The following is an 18,774-nucleotide window of genomic DNA, read 5'->3' on the forward strand; positions in this document are numbered from 1 at the left end:
CGAAGTCACAGGCCCCAAACCTTTTAGGTTGTTGGTTCGACTCCTGTGTGGCACGTGGCCAGAAGTGGTGCAAAAGTTGCTTCTGTTCCAGACATGTCGTTCTAAGAATAATATAATCTAAACTTATTAACATGCATTTTATACACCAAATCTTTATTTTGAGTTCATCCTCATTTGAAGAACTGAACGTCGGCAGCTAAGTAAAAGTGGCGCACAGCGCTAAGCAACAAGCATGCGATCTAAAGATTGTGGGTTTGATTCCTGCCTGGTACAACTTTATAAAAGTGTGTGTGAGGTTATGCCACTTCGATTCCTTTATCATCTGGGTGAGCATTGTACTAATCTTTCTTCATCTTGGATTAGGCATTTGTTTTTTTCACTTTGTGCTCATTCTTATCTGAACTTCTGTTCATTTTAAATTCATTCTCACCTGTATTTCTGAATCTGTTTTTTATGTATGTATGTTCTATTTCTGCTGGTTTTGCCCTACTGGCTCTGCACTGCTGTTGCTGCCCCTTTATGGGCTTTGCCCCGTATCGCTGCCTGCAGCTATATTTAAAAATAGCTTCATTTGTGTTCCGAAGGAACCCCATTTTTTCAGCATAGATCTGAACTTAAATGGTTGTAATCCATGAATGCTTCGGAAGACACTCAGCAGATTTTTGCAGAAGTGAAAGTGTAAAAAAGTTATAGAAGTTTAAAAGGGACTTATAATGCCCCTTTTCACAAGATGTAATATAAGTCTCTGGTGTCCCAAGAATGTGTCTGTGAAGTTTCAGCTCAAAATACCTCAGAGATCATTTATTACAGCTTGTCAAATTTGCCCCTATTTGGCAAAAACACGCCGTTTTTTTGTGTGTCCCTTAAAATGCAAATGAGCTGCTGCTTCCGGCCCTGCTTTCCAGAAGAGGGTGGAGCTTTAACAGCTCGCTCTATGGTTGCTCAACAACAACAAAGCTGGAGAATCTCACACAGTCAAAATGATGATTGTCAACCTTACATTGTTCAAACCAGAGTCGGACACTGATGGAGAGACTTTTAGAATGCAACTGGACGTTTCTGAATGGTTAGTGGATAAATTTATGAGGTTGCTGTGGAGTTGATTCAGCTCAATAACTAGCATGCGCCGTCATGTTAATCTTTTATGTAAATCTTGCATTGAATTGACCCTTGTTTGTGAAGCAGTCCGGTATAAAACGACGGCATGGCAACAACACAACTACAACAACTCTTCCTCTTCTCTAAAGCAGCCCAACATGGCCTCACACCCTTTGTTGCATATTCTCGGGGGCAGAGTTCATGTAAATTTTACATAGATGTCACTAACCCGGGAAGAAGCTTGTTGTAGTCCCTACCAGCTGTTTGTTGTAGTCCTTAAATAGAGAATTCTTTAAAAGAAAATATCACCCTTTGCATTGAACTTTGAGTGTCGTAACTTCACAGATGTTGTTTATTCTCTAACAGCAACATTACACACTAACTAAAGTTAAAAAAGTGAAATCATAATCAAACACCCCCTCAAGTTTACTGTAAAGCAAATGTACTGAACTAAACATTTTCTATTTTATACAAAATGACACAAAAGACAATTTGAAATCCGATTTGAACAGCAAGAGTGTCCAGACTGAGATGCATCTGGAGACCACCTCCAAATGTGGTTTGAATCAGATTTGAGAAAAAAAAAAAAAAAAAAAAATCCTATTTCATGTGACTTCTGGATAAAAAATGTGGATATGCAAAAAATCTGATTTTTGCTGGAAGTCTGAACATAGCCAAAATCATCCCAGGATGTTCAGAGGTGCTGAATGGATTTTGCTCTGAAAATTCAGAAGAAAGACGTGAGGTGTGTTTGTTTGAAGCAGGTGGATGTGGAGCAGATCTCTGTGGAGACTGTTTATTGTTTGTTGATGACTCCAGGCTGTGAGGTGCATTGTGGGAGATCAGCAGGTGGGCGGTCTTTATCTCTCCATATGATCCATGATCAACGACGATTCCCTGCTGAGTGACTTAATACACACTGAACAAACACACACATACACTGCTGTTTTTTTTTAAGAATACTTTGTTATTGTTGCTTTTTGTTCGTTTTGAACGTGTTTTAAAGGCCAACATGATACGTCTGACATACAGCTTGACGCCTTCTGAGTTTTTGTAAGTTGCTGCCATGCATTATTTTCGAAATGATCACCTCTTAGTGCCATTTGTCTGTTTTTGTTTTGTTGTTTCTCTATTGAAGTCTGTTGTTCCCGGTGTTGTTGAGAACACAATTTGGCGGCAGGGTTTTTTCCTTCGCCTGGCAGGCGTGGGCTCACATGGGACGGAGTCTCAGCTAGGTGCATTTAGTCTAAAAGCTTAATTTACATTTTCCATTCAGAGCCAACATTCAGCTTTACCTGTAGAGAAACCGAAAAGCAAGAGAACAGTTGACAGGAGTGAAAAACAGTGAAAAATGAGGGGGAAAAAGACATTTTGACAGATGGAACAATGGCCCCGCTCAGTGGCCCTGTGGAGCACCGTCGACAGCCATGACTCTCGAGAGAACGAGAGAGAGGAGTAAATCGCTGACAGACGTTTTGATTAGCAAGTGAGAGAAGGGAAAACTGCAGGTCTCTTTCAGGTCCTGCTGTTTAAAATAAAATCTCCCCACTCTGATTTCATTTACACTGTGTGAGTCATGTCTGGAAGTAGTGGTCAACGAATGGTGCAGATGTAGACACACCCATTTAGGACAGTGACACACCCACAATAGAAATTGACACACCCCTCCATGCATAAACACACCCACACTTGGGCATGAGCAGCCATATTGGTCATGTCATAATAAATAAAACTATTAGGTGTGTTCGACTTCGACCGATCGGCAACTGACTCCTTCAGTTCCGCTAATGCTCACAAACCCATGTATTTATAACTGTAAAAACTATTTTCTTGTAACCATAATGTTGTATTGTGTCACACTTATCAAAATAAAACTGATAAAGATATATAGACCTACTTTATTGGTATTTAAATAGTTTAGGCTTATGTTGAACTTCGTTCTTGTACAGATGGCACTGTATTAAGTAGTACATGAAAAGTATTTCTATTGCTTCATGAAAACATCTGTGTGTTTGACAAATACTGCATCTAATCCACTTAATGTGCAATAAAGTAAACTAACACCACAGGAGCGTCACTATAGGAAGCAGAAAGTATCTGACATGAAGGCTGCATTTTCAATTATACCTTGACTGCAAGCGACAACTCTCGCCGATCGTTCTGCGATCGAAGTTGAACACACCAAAAATAAAAATAAAGCTGAAATAAAATAAAAATGTTAGATGAAAAACTTAAACCTAAAAAAATGTAAAAGTAAAATAAGCCACACCTACATCAGGGGTTATTACACTTACTACAGTCTTGAGCACACCTACATTTTGCTTAGCCACACCCACTTTACACATTTCGTTTGTAGGCATGTATTCTCTTCGTTCAGAGCTTGTTCTGTGTAGTGGATAGATTTATGGATTTATTTATAAATACATAATTACAAATGGTAAATAACCCGCCAGTGCTTTTGTTGACAGATTAATCTTATGTAAAAATGTTCTACATTTTGTCGCACTGCCTGAACTGCCAAATTGGTTTATACAGGAAAAAACTTAAAATTAAAATAAAAATGAAAAGCCTCAGCAACTAACTGAAATTATTTTAAGTTGAAATACTAAAATTACTAAAGCTGAAATTAAATAGAAATAATTAAAATAAACAAAAACTTAAAAAATGACAAAAGCCTTTATTAACACCCCGGAGCCGTGTGGAGTATGTTTATGATGGATGGATGTGGATGGAAGCACTTTCACCTCATACTTGTTGATCCCACTCACTGCTATTATAAAGCTCTTATGCATCAGGATATGTATTTATATATCTCCAATTGTGTTCATCAGAAAGAAGAAAGTCATATACACCTACACTGTAGAAAGAAATTGTTGGTTTAACTTTAAAAAGTTACCTGGTTGCCTTAAAATTTTGAGTTCATTGAAATTAAACATTTTAGTTAATACAATGAAGGCGATTGGTTTAATCAACAGAAACTCAAAATATTATGTTATCTGAACCACATTAATTAAGTTGATTTGAAAAAATTTTGTCAAAACAAATCAAACAAAAAAACAAAACATTTACTGTGTAGGATGGCTTGAGGGTCAGTAAAGCTTGGGGTAATTTTCATTTGAAAGTGAACTAATCCTTTAAAGTAAAATTAAAATGAACTAATCTTGTAAAAATGTTCTACATTCTGTCACACTACCAAACTTCATTGTTCATTTTAATTAAATTAAAATGTTGCCTCAGAAAAGTACAAATCATTTATAATACTAAATCTGAAATGAAAATAAATTAAAGCTAAATAGAACTATTTCAAATAAACTAAACATTAAAAACCTACCAAAAAAATACTAAAAATATTTTGTAAAAATGTTTTACATTTTGTCACGCTGCCTGAACTGGCAAACTGCATTGTACAGGATTGTTGCCCAGGTCAGGCACCAAAATTTGCAAAAAGACAATATTGTACAACAGAACTTTTTTAGCTACACCTATTTTAGGCGTAGACACACCCACAAAGTCTTATTCAGCACTGTATAGCCTTGTAGATGGGTTTAATTCAGTCATGTATTTATCCACCTGACCGCTCCATTTCACCCTCAGATTGTTGGTGAACGAGAGAGAGATTTTGTGGGTAAATCCTCACAGGTTAGTGTTTTGTTGTTGCCATGGCTGCAGCAGTGCCAGTGATAGCGAGAGGTGTATTAATGGACACATTGAGACCACTGGAGTGGCAGAGAGATGCATTGATGCTGAGTCTGGGGACAATGTCAGGCAATTGTCATCCATCAATCTTCAATCTTAAAGGAGGGCTGCTGGACGTCATGGATATCTTGTGCTCTCATCACAGAGGTTATGACTCATTAGATTGAGAAAATGAGGACTGTTAGAATTCTGACACTGACTGCTGCATAGTTGAAATGTGTGCATGAATGTGTTCTTAATGAGGCTTTGCACAGATGTGTGCTCGTGTTTATGTTTCTGAAGGCCTTTTATGAAAGACTGTGCGTCACTGAAATGCATTCAACTCATTCATTCTGCTCCGAAACTAAAGCAAAGGTAACATTCCTCCAGAAGTACAGCTGCCAACAGATGAAATTCTTCCTCCTACTACTTTTTTTTACATGACTAGACTGGAGCTTCCGAGCTTCAGAAGTAAGTTCTGCTCAAGTCAATTCAAAAGTTTGGGGGCGGTAAGATACAGTATGTTAAAGTCCCCCTGTAGGTAATTTTATCCCTTAAAACTCATCTTTGATCACCAAAATGACATATTTCCTGTGAAAAAAAAAAAAAAAATCTTAAAATAGCTTCAATATAACTCTACACCTTTGCCTCATTTAGTATACGAGGACCTATGAGTATGCTAATTAGCCCCACCTCCACTCACTCACACAAGCTCAGAGATCCACTCGGTCAACTTACTGAAATAAACGCTGCGCAATGGTAGCGCTTTTTACAACGTTGGACACATAATGGTAATTAATACAATTAATAGCCTTTTGCTTGACTACGTTATTAAAGTGTCATGAAACCCTAAACCAAAATTTCTGAGATTTTAACAGAGGTATGTGTGTTGAACACCATTGAAGACAATGTTAGCATCTGTTAGATTTAATAGTAGGGGGGAAATGGTTAAATTTTAGTTTTTATACGCTATTTTCGTCTTCCGGGTTTAAAATCTTCATCCTGTCCACGTCACAGGCTGTGACGTGGCAGAGCATGATAGTACTTTGATGACTCATCGGTGTTTCATAATTATTAACGAGACTGAGTTTTTTATCCAATGAGAAGACACTCTCTTAATTATTCATGACACCACGTGGATCTTTCCAATGACGAGGACGGTTAACGGCACTAAACAGCGAGAGAGACTGACTGACTGACGGTGCGTGTCCGTTGGCGCGGAGCGAGCGAAAAAGCGCGAGTGTTTTCGGTTCATTCCTATGGAAGTTGAGCCGCGCGTAAGTTAAATGTGACGCTCAACTTCCATAGGAATGAATCTAAAAATGCTCTGGTCGCTTGCTCTGCTCCAGTCGACACGCAGCCTGACTGACTGAGCGTGTTGCAGGTTCGGTGCGTAGATCTATGCTATGTACGCAAGGTTTTTTTTAAGCGTTATTTTTTTTTTTTTCAAATATATGCATGTATAGTGTGTATATAAACAACTATATATTTTATAATGACTGTAATTACACATGTACATTAATATGTTTTAAATAGAATTACGATTACTGTAGGATAATGTAGCAGGGCATTCAGTAACTCTTGAAAAGACAAAAATAAAGTGTCAGTGTATTTCATTAGATTTTAACTTTTCCAGTTTTTAAAAAAAATGTAGTATTTCCTCACGTTTTACCACTGATTTTTAGTGACAGTCGATATGCATGGGCTACTGGCGATGAGAGTTTCCCCCCTCTCCTCTCCTCTCCTCTCCTCTCCCCTCTTCTCACAGCCACCACGCCCATTTAAGTTGCATTTTTCAAAAAGATTGTGAGCTAAACTTGAGCTGAAAGAGGGGGGTTTCATGACCCTCTAAACAGCTAATAATGTGTTGTTAATGTTACACAAACCATGTTCCCGTTTGTGACATCACAAACACTAGCGATTCCAAAGCGAATTTTTTTTTGTTTTGTTTTTTTGTTTTTTTTTAATTTGCACATGGTTTGTCCTTAAGCATATTAAAAACACCACATAAACATATGAACAGCATTAAAAACTTGATTTTCACCACGGGGGACTTCAATGTTTTTGAAAGACATCTCTTATGCTCACCAAGGCGACATTTATTTGATCAAAAGTACAGTAAAATCAGAAATACTGTGAAATATTATTGCATTCTAAAATAACTGTTACCTATTTAAATATCTTTTAAAATATAATTGATTAATGTGATGCAAAGCTGAATTTTCAGCATCATTACTCTGGTCTTCAGAGTCACATGATCCTTCATGAAAACAGTTGTGCTGCTTCATATTTTTGTGGAAACCAAGTATAGAAAGTTCAAAAGAAAACAACTTATTTGAAATAGAAATCTGATGTAACATTATAAATAACTTGATCAGTTTAATGCATCCTTGCTAAATAAATACATTTTATATTATCTTTAAAAAGATCTCACTGACCGCAAACTAGCATATTTTAATGTTTATGCGCTTTGAATGCTTGCTAAAACATTATATCAAGTTAAACCTGTTATTATTAGTAGTATTAGTAATCCCATCTGACTGCGGTTGTTTTAAACATTTTTCTAGATGACTGAAATTGTCTAATTTTAATCAAATTTGATTGTTTCGGTAATCTAGAAAAACATTAAAAATTTCTCAAATTTCTCTAAAGTGGTTGTTTTTTTCATTATTATTATTTCTCTGTGTAAAACTTTTTTTAATTGTCACTTGAGTGCACCATTTTAACATGTTTAAACTGAAATATCGATATATGAACACGTGATGAAATAACCAGTGAATTGCTGGTTCTGTCAGGACCACTATCGTCAAATATGATTGATAATGCATAGAGTTTGTATTGGCGGTATGATTCTGTTCTGGGCAAGAACTCCCTGCACATCCATGCAGCTTAGCATGGATAAGAGCAGGGAGAGCAGCAATAACCCCCCTTAGGGTAAACTGAACAGAACCAACATATGCAGATATAATTTAAGTCAATATTTATACATGTTTAACATACACATTAATCAAGAATTAGTTTGATTCAGGGGAATCATAAGGCCGATTCTGACTGAAGAGAGGAGGAGCTGGGGATGGAGGAGGGTAATTAGCTCCTGAGAAATGCAATAGCTGCTGATAATACTGAGGAGCTTATATGTGGATGCTGTGATAGGCGTCGTATTCCTATAGGTAGACGAGAGTAACCTGGGAGTCAGCTGATGCCAGCTTGACTAACGTGACCTGCCAGAACTAACGCTAATGCTTGATTTGTTGTTGATGTTTTAATTGGTTCTTTGAGACAATTTCCACCGATTTGTGGGAACTTCTCAGCACGAGCTCTGCTGTTAAACTGGCGTGTTTTCTGTGAGTGACGTGAACTGATATTGAGGGAAGAAGAATTCAGATGGGTTATAAATCTACCAGATCATGAATCTGGAAGTACACACACAAACACACACACACACACAGATCTCTTTTCCTTTTTGTGTCGGTGTGTTTGATGGAGAGCAGAGCGCTATTAATCACACACCTGCTCCATCGCCTCCGTGTGTGTGTGTGTGTGTGTGTGTGTGTGTGTGTGTGTTTTCATGATTGTTCATCTGTGTCTCTGTGCTAGAGCTGGGTGATATATAGCAAATACTTACTATATTTGTTATTATTTTGTTGACAATATAAACTTAATCAATATTGTTAATATTGTGATGAACAATGTGCTTTTTATTTGCCTTTTATTAAGCTTGGTGAAGATCACAAGAGTAGAACTCTTTTTCGTTCCTTCTTTTATTATCATTTCTGATTGAAACTGCAAAAATGCCATTATCGTTCAAAAGTCAGTTGAAGTCAAACTGCCCGTTTAAGTGAATTAATTCAAAACTCTGATTCAGTGACTCATTTATGCCAACTCTCTGAAATGTTCATGTGGCATTTTCTGAACTTTTTTACTACTATAGTTATGCACATTGTCATTCCATTTCAGAGCATAAACAGAAATTGAGATATATAAACAAAATTTTCGAATGTTTAGGCTTAATACAAACAGATAAAAATTGCTAAAGTAGTAAGAAAAATCTTGATATAAACAACATTCTGCAGCAATGTTTTTTACACCACAAAAAAATAGCGAACTACATTTGTCTTCCACATTCATTATGTGTTTCATTATATATCAAGAATCTTATCTTGTCATGAAATCCCACTCTCTATATGTACACGTGTGTGAGTGAGTATGTGTGTGTTTATAGACACATAGATTTACTTTAGCTCAGCGTTGACTCTATAAAGTCTGAGGCCTCACTGTGGATTCTGCTGAGCAGGCTTGAGCTGTTGATTTACTTACAGCACTAACACACACACTCACTGTGTGTTGAATGTAGAGGAGATATAGCGCTCAAGGGTGAGTGGGCCTCAGGAAGAGTGATGTGTTATGTGCTCAACAGCCCTCTGGGGCGCGTACACACACACACACACACACACACAGGCACATATAAGTTGTGTACTGTTACCTACGCTCATAAATATTCATGTGCTGTGTTCTTCAGAAGTGCTGACATCCGGTCTTCCAGACTCAAAATCTTCTGGGATGCGTCCCATATCAGCTGTGCTCTTTTCCCCTGGCTGTGCGGCCTCCGTAGGGACCCTACTGAGGTAGTACAGTGGGGAATCAATGACGGCCGTCTGCAGGATCTGAGAGCTTTAACTGCGGCACGCTAATAAATCAAACTCACTGTCACACACTGATACTGCCTTAAAAAACAGAAAAAAAAATACACAATAGATGCAGTTTGTGCAGTGTTGGAAGCTACTTTACAACTGTGCAGATACTTTTTTTTTAAAGGTAGTTAGTAGATATTAACAAAAAAAATAGCTAATACACATAGAAAACTATCTTAGAATTGCCTTAATGTAATATTTATTACCTCCCAATGTTGTTTTTAAAATATTATAAGTTGTGGAGGAATTCCAGTGAGGAAAAGAAAGCCATGTCTATTCTCAAACATAAAACAAACATGACAAAACTATATATTCAATTGATCACGTTTAAACTAAAGGATTTATGCTATGCTACTCCACATAAGGAAGAACACACATACCAACTAGTTACTGACCTGATGCAGACTAATATACACATAGCTGAATCTGATTAATATTGTATTGGTCTGGAGCGAGGTTTACGTAAGGTAACTTAAAAGGGGAAGTCTGAAATCTGCCCAAATGAATCTCAGTTAGATCATGCTGCAGTTCCATTTTTCACCACAGATTTACATTGGAAAATTATGGAGTGCTGTAGAGCTGGGGAGGACTCCGGCACCCGTTGCCTCGCTTAGTATCATAAAAAACATGCCTGCCAGGGGCATCAGTTGGGAATGGTCGGGTATGGCGGCTGCCATACCTTGGCTGCCTGGTCAATGGAGTTATATTACTACGAGTAACATAATTTGTATTGTTAAATAAAACAGAGAAGTAAGTAAGTTAAAGCTATCTGGTTGTTATATTTGTGTCATTTGAGTTCAACGATGCTACCAATGTCTCTATTTACAGTATTATAACGTGATTTTGCAGCGTTGAGTATTGTAGCCAATCACAGGGATTTCTGTTGAAAATAATGACCAATCAGAGGTGTTTAAGTTACCAGTAGCGAGAATCCACTCAGTCTCTCTCAAAACGCTGAATGGGTTTATATTTAGCGTAAGTTTACTAAGTTCTGCATGTGCGCAAATCCCCTCGTTATAATAAACAAAGCGGAGACATGATAAATAAAAAATTCATTGTGCAATTTTGACAGATTCATTGATTAAAACGGAAGTTTTCACACTCAATGAGTTTTTTTTTCTTCATGAGACTTTGAATTTTCCTACATTCTTCAGAACAAACAAAAAAAAAAAAAGACTTATAATAATAGTATTGCTGGTCACTATTCTGCTGGCTATAGCAATAATATAATGTCTTTTTGGATTTTAAAATAAAAGTGTTAGTTTTCCTACATCGTGAAACTTTTCAGACTTTTGAGCTTGTGCTGGAAAAAGTTGTGTGAAGGACTGTCACATCAAGGGAGTAAGATTGGATGACGTCATCAGAGTCTGCCATAACTTGCTGAAACCAAACAGTAAATTTTAATACATCCTGCTCACTTTATGACTTAAAGGTGCCCTAGAATTAAAAATTTTATTTATATTGGCATAGTTAAATAACAAGAGTTCAGTACATGGAAATGACATACAGTGAGTCTCAAACTCCATTGTTTCCTCCTCCTTATATAAATCTCATTTGTTTAAAAGACCTCCGAAGAACAGGCGAATCTCAACATAACACCAACTGTTACGTAACAGTCGGGATCGTTAATAAGTACGCCCCCAATATTTGCAAAAGCCAGCTCATGTTCAAAGCATTAGACAAGGGCAGGACATCTGGATGTGCACAGCTGAATCATCAGACTAGGTAAGCAAGCAAGAACAATAGCGAAAAATGGCAGATGGAGCAATAATAACTGACATGATCCATGATATCATGATATTTTTTGTGATATTTGTAAACTGTCTTTCTAAATGTTTCGTTAGCATGTTGCTAATGTACTGTTAAATGTGGTTAAAGTTACCATCGTTTCTTATTGTATTCACGGAGACAAGAGCCGTCGTCATTTTCATTATTAAACACTTGCAGTCTGTATAATTCATAAACACAACTTCATTCTTTATAAATCTCTCCAACAGTGTAGCATTAGCCGTTAGCCACGAATCACAGCCTCAAATTAATTCAGAATCAAATGTAAACATCCAAATAAATTCAATACTAACATAATCCGACGCATGCATGCAGTATGCATGACGAACACTTTGTAAAGATCCATTTTGAGGGTTATATTAGCAGTGTAAACTTTGTTTATGCACTGTTTAAGGCAAGCCTGAGCTCCGTGGGTGGGGAGCGTGAGCATTTAAAGGGGCCGCAACATGAATCGCCGCATTTCTAATTATGCCCCAAAATAGGCAGTTAAAAAAATGAATTTAAAAAAAAAATCTATGGGGTATTTTGAGCTGAAACTTCACAGACACATTCAGGGGACACCTTAGACTTATATTACATCTTGTAAAAAAACGTCCGACGGCACCTTTAAAACAGTCTAAAATCCGAAACATATTTGTGCAGAATGCTGAACACATTTACAATTTATTATTGATTCAGTTTATATAGAGGTCTATGTTTTGGATGAATATTTTGGTGAGGCTCTGCCCCACCTGCCCTTACAGACGAGCCCCGGCTAGAGGTAGAGTTGAATTTTGACAATGTCATAACTTATTGAAATACAAGTATTTGAGTGATCTTGGAACCCTTGGAAAATTTTTCAAGTTAACTCACATTGTATTTTAAATTGTGTAAATATAAAGACTTTTTGGGGGGGAAATTATATCTTGAAGTAAGTTTATTTTTCTTACCAGGCAATTTTTGTCTTCTTGTTTACTCATAAATTAAACAAAAAGGTTTAGGCTTAACCTTAAAAAAAGGTACTAAAGTAAGATAAACTTAATATAAAATGTATATTCTGCAGAAGTTTTATTTTAGTATTATTTATATACTATTATGGTATTTAAGTTTCACTTTTTAAAGTTTTATTTCTGCTTTATTTCTGTCAACCAAAATCATTTTTAATGGGGTTTAAAAATGTAGGGGTCTTTGCAAAATTATGGACTGCTCACACTGATGTAAATGTCTGAAATCATTGCTCTGATGTGCTCTCATGCTATCAGACACTTTGATGGTGTCACTGTGTATCTGCTGCTGTGCTTCAGTCCTGTAATTGCTGCTTGCAGCGATATTTTTATATCCAGGTATAATATTCATGTTCAAAGGAATGTGAAAACATTCTAATCTCTGTCTCTCTCTGTAGACGACAGCCCCTGTGCATGATCTGTTGCTGGACGTCATCACGTGGGTGGGCATCCTGCTGTCTCTGGTCTGTCTGCTCGTCTGCATCTTCACCTTCTGCTTCTTCCGCGGCCTCCAGAGCGACAGGAACACCATTCACAAGAACCTCTGCATCTCGCTCTTCATCGCTGAAACGCTCTTCCTCACCGGCATCAACCGCGCAGACCAGCCTGTACGACAAACATACACACACAAATCATCATTTCATTGCATTTTTTTTTTTTTTTACCACATTAAAAATCCTTATTTTTTTAAGTACTGCTCTTTCTGTACCATGTAGATGAGAAGATCGTAGGGGTGTGACGAGACTAAAGTGTGACGAGATTTCTCGTCGAGGCGAAAAGTAGTCTTGTGATGTTGCCATGACAGAGTGTTAGGATGATTAGGAAAGAATATGCCACCGCTACGTTTACATTACGCCTCCACTGTCCTTTTGCTTTGTATTTAAATTAAAAAAAACATTTAATTAAGTTGGATAATGGTCATCGCCACTCCATATTTAAAGAGTACGCGCGATCGCTGAAAGTGAAAGTAAACGCGCGCGTGATTTCAATACCCCGCATTTTGAAAGCGGCTCCCTGATGCATGCAAATATCTCTCAATATAAAAGCTATTTTAGGCTGGGCAGTGTAGTTTTAACCATCTCTTAGCTCTGTATCAAAGAAAAAGTTGGTCTTATTTGCACTTTGAATATTGAGAGGGTGCGATTATGGTTTCAACTTGCAAAGTGTTACCATAAAAATGAATAACAGTTTTCTCTTAATCTTATTAAGCACAAACAGTAAGGTTTCATTTGTTAACATTAGTTAATGCACTGTGAACTATCATGAACTAACAATGAATGACTATTTTTATTAACTAACATAAACAAAGATTAATAAATACTGTAGCATAGATATTGCTCATTGTTAGTTGATGTTGGTTAATACATTAATTTTAATAAATGAGACCTTATTGTAAAGTGTTAACATTTTTATTTATACTGTTTTATTTCTATGATCAGTTTGTGGAAAGGAGTTCAGTTAGGAGGTCAAAAGTTGTAGAAGCTCATAAATTATACAACAGGGTTTGAAGAGACTGAAATACAGAAGAGAAGTCAGTCAGTTGAGTTAGTGGCAAAACCTTTTACAGTACTTGAGTATTGTTGTCTTTTACTGCATATGATAATTCATACTCAGAAAGTAGAACTGAATGACATTCATTATAAGATTAGTTAAAACATTTCAAATACACCTGCAGAATATTTTTTCTTGTCATGTATTTCGCCATTGAGAATTTCTTAAAAATAGTGTGTAAAAATCTTGTCTCGTCTCGTGAACTCAATCTCGAGTCTTGTCTCGTCTCGTGAGATACCCGTCTCGTCACACCCCTAGAAGATCGCATATTCAAATTGGCTAGCTGCATGTTTTTATTAGTTCATGTGAGGGTGAAATAGCACAAGTGGGTGTGTGTCATAAAGATTTAACGTGAGAGCGTTCGGTGTGTGTGACTCTAATGCAGGAACATCATACATGATTCATAATCTTTAAACCCTATTATTTAACATTTTTCAATTATCTGAGCAGGTTTGTGAGGTCGCTGAACAGCATCCATCAATGTCCACATAGCACACCTCCTCACGAGACCGTTTGCTTGCGTTTCAGATCGCCTGCGCTGTCTTCGCAGCACTACTGCATTTCTTCTTCTTGTCTGCGTTCACATGGATGTTTCTGGAAGGTGTTCAGCTCTACATCATGCTGGTGGAGGTGTTTGAGAGCGAACATTCACGCAGGAGATATTTCTACCTGGCCGGATATGGCATTCCTGCCCTCATTGTGGCTGTTTCTGCTGCAGTGGATTACCGCAGTTATGGGACAGACAGAGTGTGAGTCTCACACACACACACACACACGCACACTCATATGATCTGAATGAGTCTGAATGAGTGTGTGTGTGGTCGCAGGAGGGTTGAAGTTTAGTCTAATGTTGCGGAAATTAAAGTCTGAATAATTTAAAGAACTCTCTTGTATCAGCCAAAAGACACAAGAACCTCTGAGACAACCTGCAGTACTGCTTCCTTTGTGTGTGTGTGTGTGTGTGTGTGTGTGTGTGTGTGTGTGTGTGTGTGTGTGTGTGTGTGTGTGTGTGTGTGTGTGTGTGTGTGTGTAGCTTTGAAACTTGAGTGATGTGACTTTCTCTCATTTTCAGGTGCTGGTTGCGGTTGGATACTTATTTCATCTGGAGTTTTATAGGCCCCGCCACACTCATCATCATGGTAACCAGCTCTGATGCTCTCTAAAAACAACATTCAAAACATTCAGTATTGCACAATCTAGTGCACTCACATGCGAACCCTCAACCAATCCTATGCTTCTGTTTTTCCTAGCTGAATGTGATCTTCCTAGGAATCGCTCTGTACAAGATGTTCCACCACACTGCCATCCTGAAGCCAGATTCTGGTTGCCTTGACAATATCAAGTAAGCCTGACAGTGAGGCGTGGAGCCTGTGGGATGGGCTCTTTGAAGGGAGGAGCCTTTGATGGGTGGGGCATGTGATGGGTGGAGTCTGTGAAAGGTGGAGCCAGTCGTAGATGGGGTCTATGAGGGGTATGGCATATGGCGGATTTGTTTAGGGTGGGTTATTTGGGGAGGAGCCTTTGAAAGGTGGGACCTGTGGTTGGTGGAGTCTGTGAGGTGAATTTATATGAGAGGTAAAGCCTGTGGTGGGAGGAGTCTTTGATAGGTAAGGGGTGGAGCCTGAGGGATGGGCTCTTTGAAGGAAGGAGCTTTTGATGGGTGGAGTCTGTGAAAGGTGGTGCTTACAGAAGGGTGGAGCCAGTTGTAGATGGAGTCTCTGAGGGGTGTGGCATCTGGCAGATTTGTTCTGTTAGGATGGGTTATTTGGGTAGAAACCTTTGAAAGGTGGGGCCTGTGGTTGGTGGAGTCTGTGAAGTGAATTTATATGAGGGGTGGAGCTTGTGGTGGGTGGGTTTTTTTGGGAAGGGACCTTTAAGAGGTAGGGACTGTGGTGGGTGGAGTCTTTGAGAGGTGAGGGTAGAACCTAAAGGGATGGGATCTTTGAAGGGAGGAGCCTTTGAAAGGTGGGGCCTGTTGTGGGTGGAGTCTTAGAGAGGTGAAATTATAAGAGAGGTTGAGCTTGTGTGTGGACTCGATGAGGGTGGAGTGTTTGGGAAGGATCCTTTGAAAGGTAGGGCTGGTGGTGGGTGGAATCTATGGGAGGGGTGCAGCTTGTGGGTCATTAAGAGTCATTCAGGGATGGGTTTTTTGGAGACTTTGAAGGAGACATCAGGATTAGGCATTAGCATTTATGCTACAAAAGTAACGTGGCTACATGTGATCTTCCAAATGTGGTTTCGGTGATCAAATATCATTTTAGACCATGTTTATTTAAAATTATACTACGGGGCTGTTGAATGCTTGATATAAAGTAGTTCCAGGCAGGTATTGACCGCATTACAGTTCTATATCACTTCACTAAATGATGCATCACCACCTCGGGTTTGCATTATTTTTCTAATAATTCAACAGTCTGTCGTCAATTAATCCTTACCTATATTTTGCTCAGAACAATTGAGATGAATTTTAACACCAGGTCTCAACAAAAGTTAAAACATTGCTCAGTTTGTTTGAGCAGCCTGACATGTCAACTTCAGACTCAAGCAATGTTGTGAATTTTGCAGCACTAACTGTTTGTCCAAACAACATTTGTCTGGTAACAGGAGTAGTGTTGTTTATGAGAAACCTGTTTGGAAACGATCATGGCCCTAATTGTGCAGAAATGACACACTTCAAGTTTATGGACAGAAGTCTAAGTGGCCCATTGACCATCTACTGAGGAACTCGCATGGCTCATTTTTCATATTGTCGTAGGTTGAGGTGAAAGTAAAACTGGCACAGGTATCCCACAGCGTGCGTGTGTGTGTCTGTGTATTCTGTGGGGAGGTTGTCGTTACCTGAAGATCTGTGTTGTTTCACAGGAAAGAGCAGCAGACATTCTGCCCAAATTAACCTCCGCACGCACATGAATATTCATCACCGGAGCCACACAGCCACTCAGGAGAGCAGAGCTCTGAAAGGACTATAAATATGCTAATTTATGGCTGTCCCCTTAGATCCAGCATAGTGAGCAGGACAGTGTGTGTTCGGTTGTTCATGTGTGTGCATTTGTCTGTGAGATCCATACTAATCAGACCGTTTGAGTCAATGATCTTATAGTATCATTGCTGTGGATGGGATGAGATTTCACAGTGGATCTGCATTTGTGTGTGTGTGTGTGTGTGTGTGTGTGTGTGTGTGTGTGTGTGTGTGTGTGTGTGTGTTAAAGGGCCAAACTGGACTAATATGTCCCTTTGTCCATAACAGACAGTAAATTCTGATGGACACAGTGCATAAATCCTGACTGACACATGTACATATGCATTCAGGTGTAGAGCTCAAAAGTGATCACCTACATTTGCAGTGGCCTTGGGATTCGTTCTTGAAGTATTTTTCCCATTCATTTTCTCTACAGGCTTTTCAGAAACATATTTTCCACAGAGAGTTCATAGCCTTGAACCAAACCAAACCAACCAGCTCAGAGATGAATCACAGTAATACAAGCATTGATTTAAAGAAAACTAGCAAAAAAAAAAAAAAAAAAAAAAAAAAAGACAAAGGCACAAGACTGTGTACTTGATGCACTTTAGGAGAGAGTGTTTTTTCAGGGAAACACATGGCTAAAGTAGTTCTAGGCAGATCTGTAATGACCACATTACAGTTCCATGTAACTTCGCCAAATGATTTCAGTTATTTCAAAGGTCCTTACAGCAAAAGAACCAAAACCCACAACAACATTGACCAAGCAAATAAAAATATTAAACAATAGGATAAAAATTACAAATTATTTCCATGTTTTTGCCACAAAATTACGATTTATTGTGTACGGAAAGCACATAATCTCTTTCACCCGCTCTCTTCCACTCAAACACAAACACATACAGTAAAGACACAAACTTGAACAGAAATGTGTTGTCAGCACTGCTCTGATGATTTTATCCATAAAATAGGTTAACTACTTAAAAGCTACATGACATTTATCACTAGCGATGTAATAAAGGCACTGTTCTTGGAGCAGATAAACTTAGTTTCGCTATTATTAGAGACGCTGGTGTCAAACAGATTGAGGTGTGGTATCCGTAGTATAAGCAGAATAATTGACTCCGGGCCATTGAATTATTGAAAAATAACACAGAGGCATTACCACCATGGGTGTGCATTATTTTTCTAATAATTCAACGACCCATCGTCAGTTATTCCTTACTTAATTGAATATGCGTTTGAATGTGCAGTTTCAGTGCAGTGTACTTGCAGATAATATAATAAAATAAAAGGCCACTTTTCTTTGAAGTTCAAGTTTTTCTTTCAAGTTTATTCAAGTGTGCCGTTGGTATACGTCTTTTAAACTAAAAATAAGATACTTTCAGTCTACTTTTTCTCAGAAATATGGCTTCTCAGAAATGTACTTCTGAGAAATTTACTTAAAATTGTACTTAAGGATACTTGACTTATACTGACAGAAAAGTCTAAGTATATTTGGCCTATAATTGGACTCAGTCTTTTGATATCTTGAGATATACTTAAAAGTATAGTATAAAAGTACATTGTTTGAAAATATTGATTAATAAAGAAAACAGATATATTCCTAATTCTGAGTATCTGAACTTTTGTGTAGGCTAGTCCACTGGTAGTGTACACACGAATTTACTTCAAATCTACTTCCCTCTTTCCTCGCCATTGACTGAATTTTCAGGCTATAAGGTAGGGGGCGCTAATCCTAACCCCTACCCCTAAACCTACCAATACTAGGGGGGTAATAATATGGCAGGGGGTCGAAATTCGGCAGAACACCGAAACATATTTCTTAAATGACCCACGTACCATATTAAACGAAACACCAATGACTGAAAAAATGAACATAACATCTCAAATAAATCAGTATTAAAATAATAAATTTAAATATTAAAAGAATAATTCCAAGAATACAAAATAATTATATAAATATAAAATAATTGATAATAACAAAGGGAGAGATTTTGCGTGAAATTAATAAATTAATATGACACCT

The 18,774-nt window shown here is 37.9% G+C and overlaps 1 protein-coding gene across 15 annotated transcripts in view; it reads left to right on the forward strand.

Annotated features, from left to right (window-relative positions):
• LOC125265745 (adhesion G protein-coupled receptor L3-like) overlaps nt 1-18,774 on the forward strand; it is a 391,922-nt gene that overhangs the window by 332,806 nt on the left and 40,342 nt on the right. For all 15 annotated transcript variants that reach the window (XM_048186153.1, XM_048186154.1, XM_048186155.1 and 12 more), the window contains 4 exons: nt 12,634-12,843; nt 14,315-14,535; nt 14,859-14,925; nt 15,037-15,128. In XM_048186153.1, coding sequence (XP_048042110.1) covers nt 12,634-12,843; nt 14,315-14,535; nt 14,859-14,925; nt 15,037-15,128 — 590 coding nt within the window. The remainder of the gene's footprint in view (nt 1-12,633; nt 12,844-14,314; nt 14,536-14,858; nt 14,926-15,036; nt 15,129-18,774) is intronic.

This window comes from Megalobrama amblycephala, linkage group LG3, assembly GCF_018812025.1.
Source record: "Megalobrama amblycephala isolate DHTTF-2021 linkage group LG3, ASM1881202v1, whole genome shotgun sequence".
NCBI lineage: Eukaryota > Metazoa > Chordata > Actinopteri > Cypriniformes > Xenocyprididae > Megalobrama > Megalobrama amblycephala.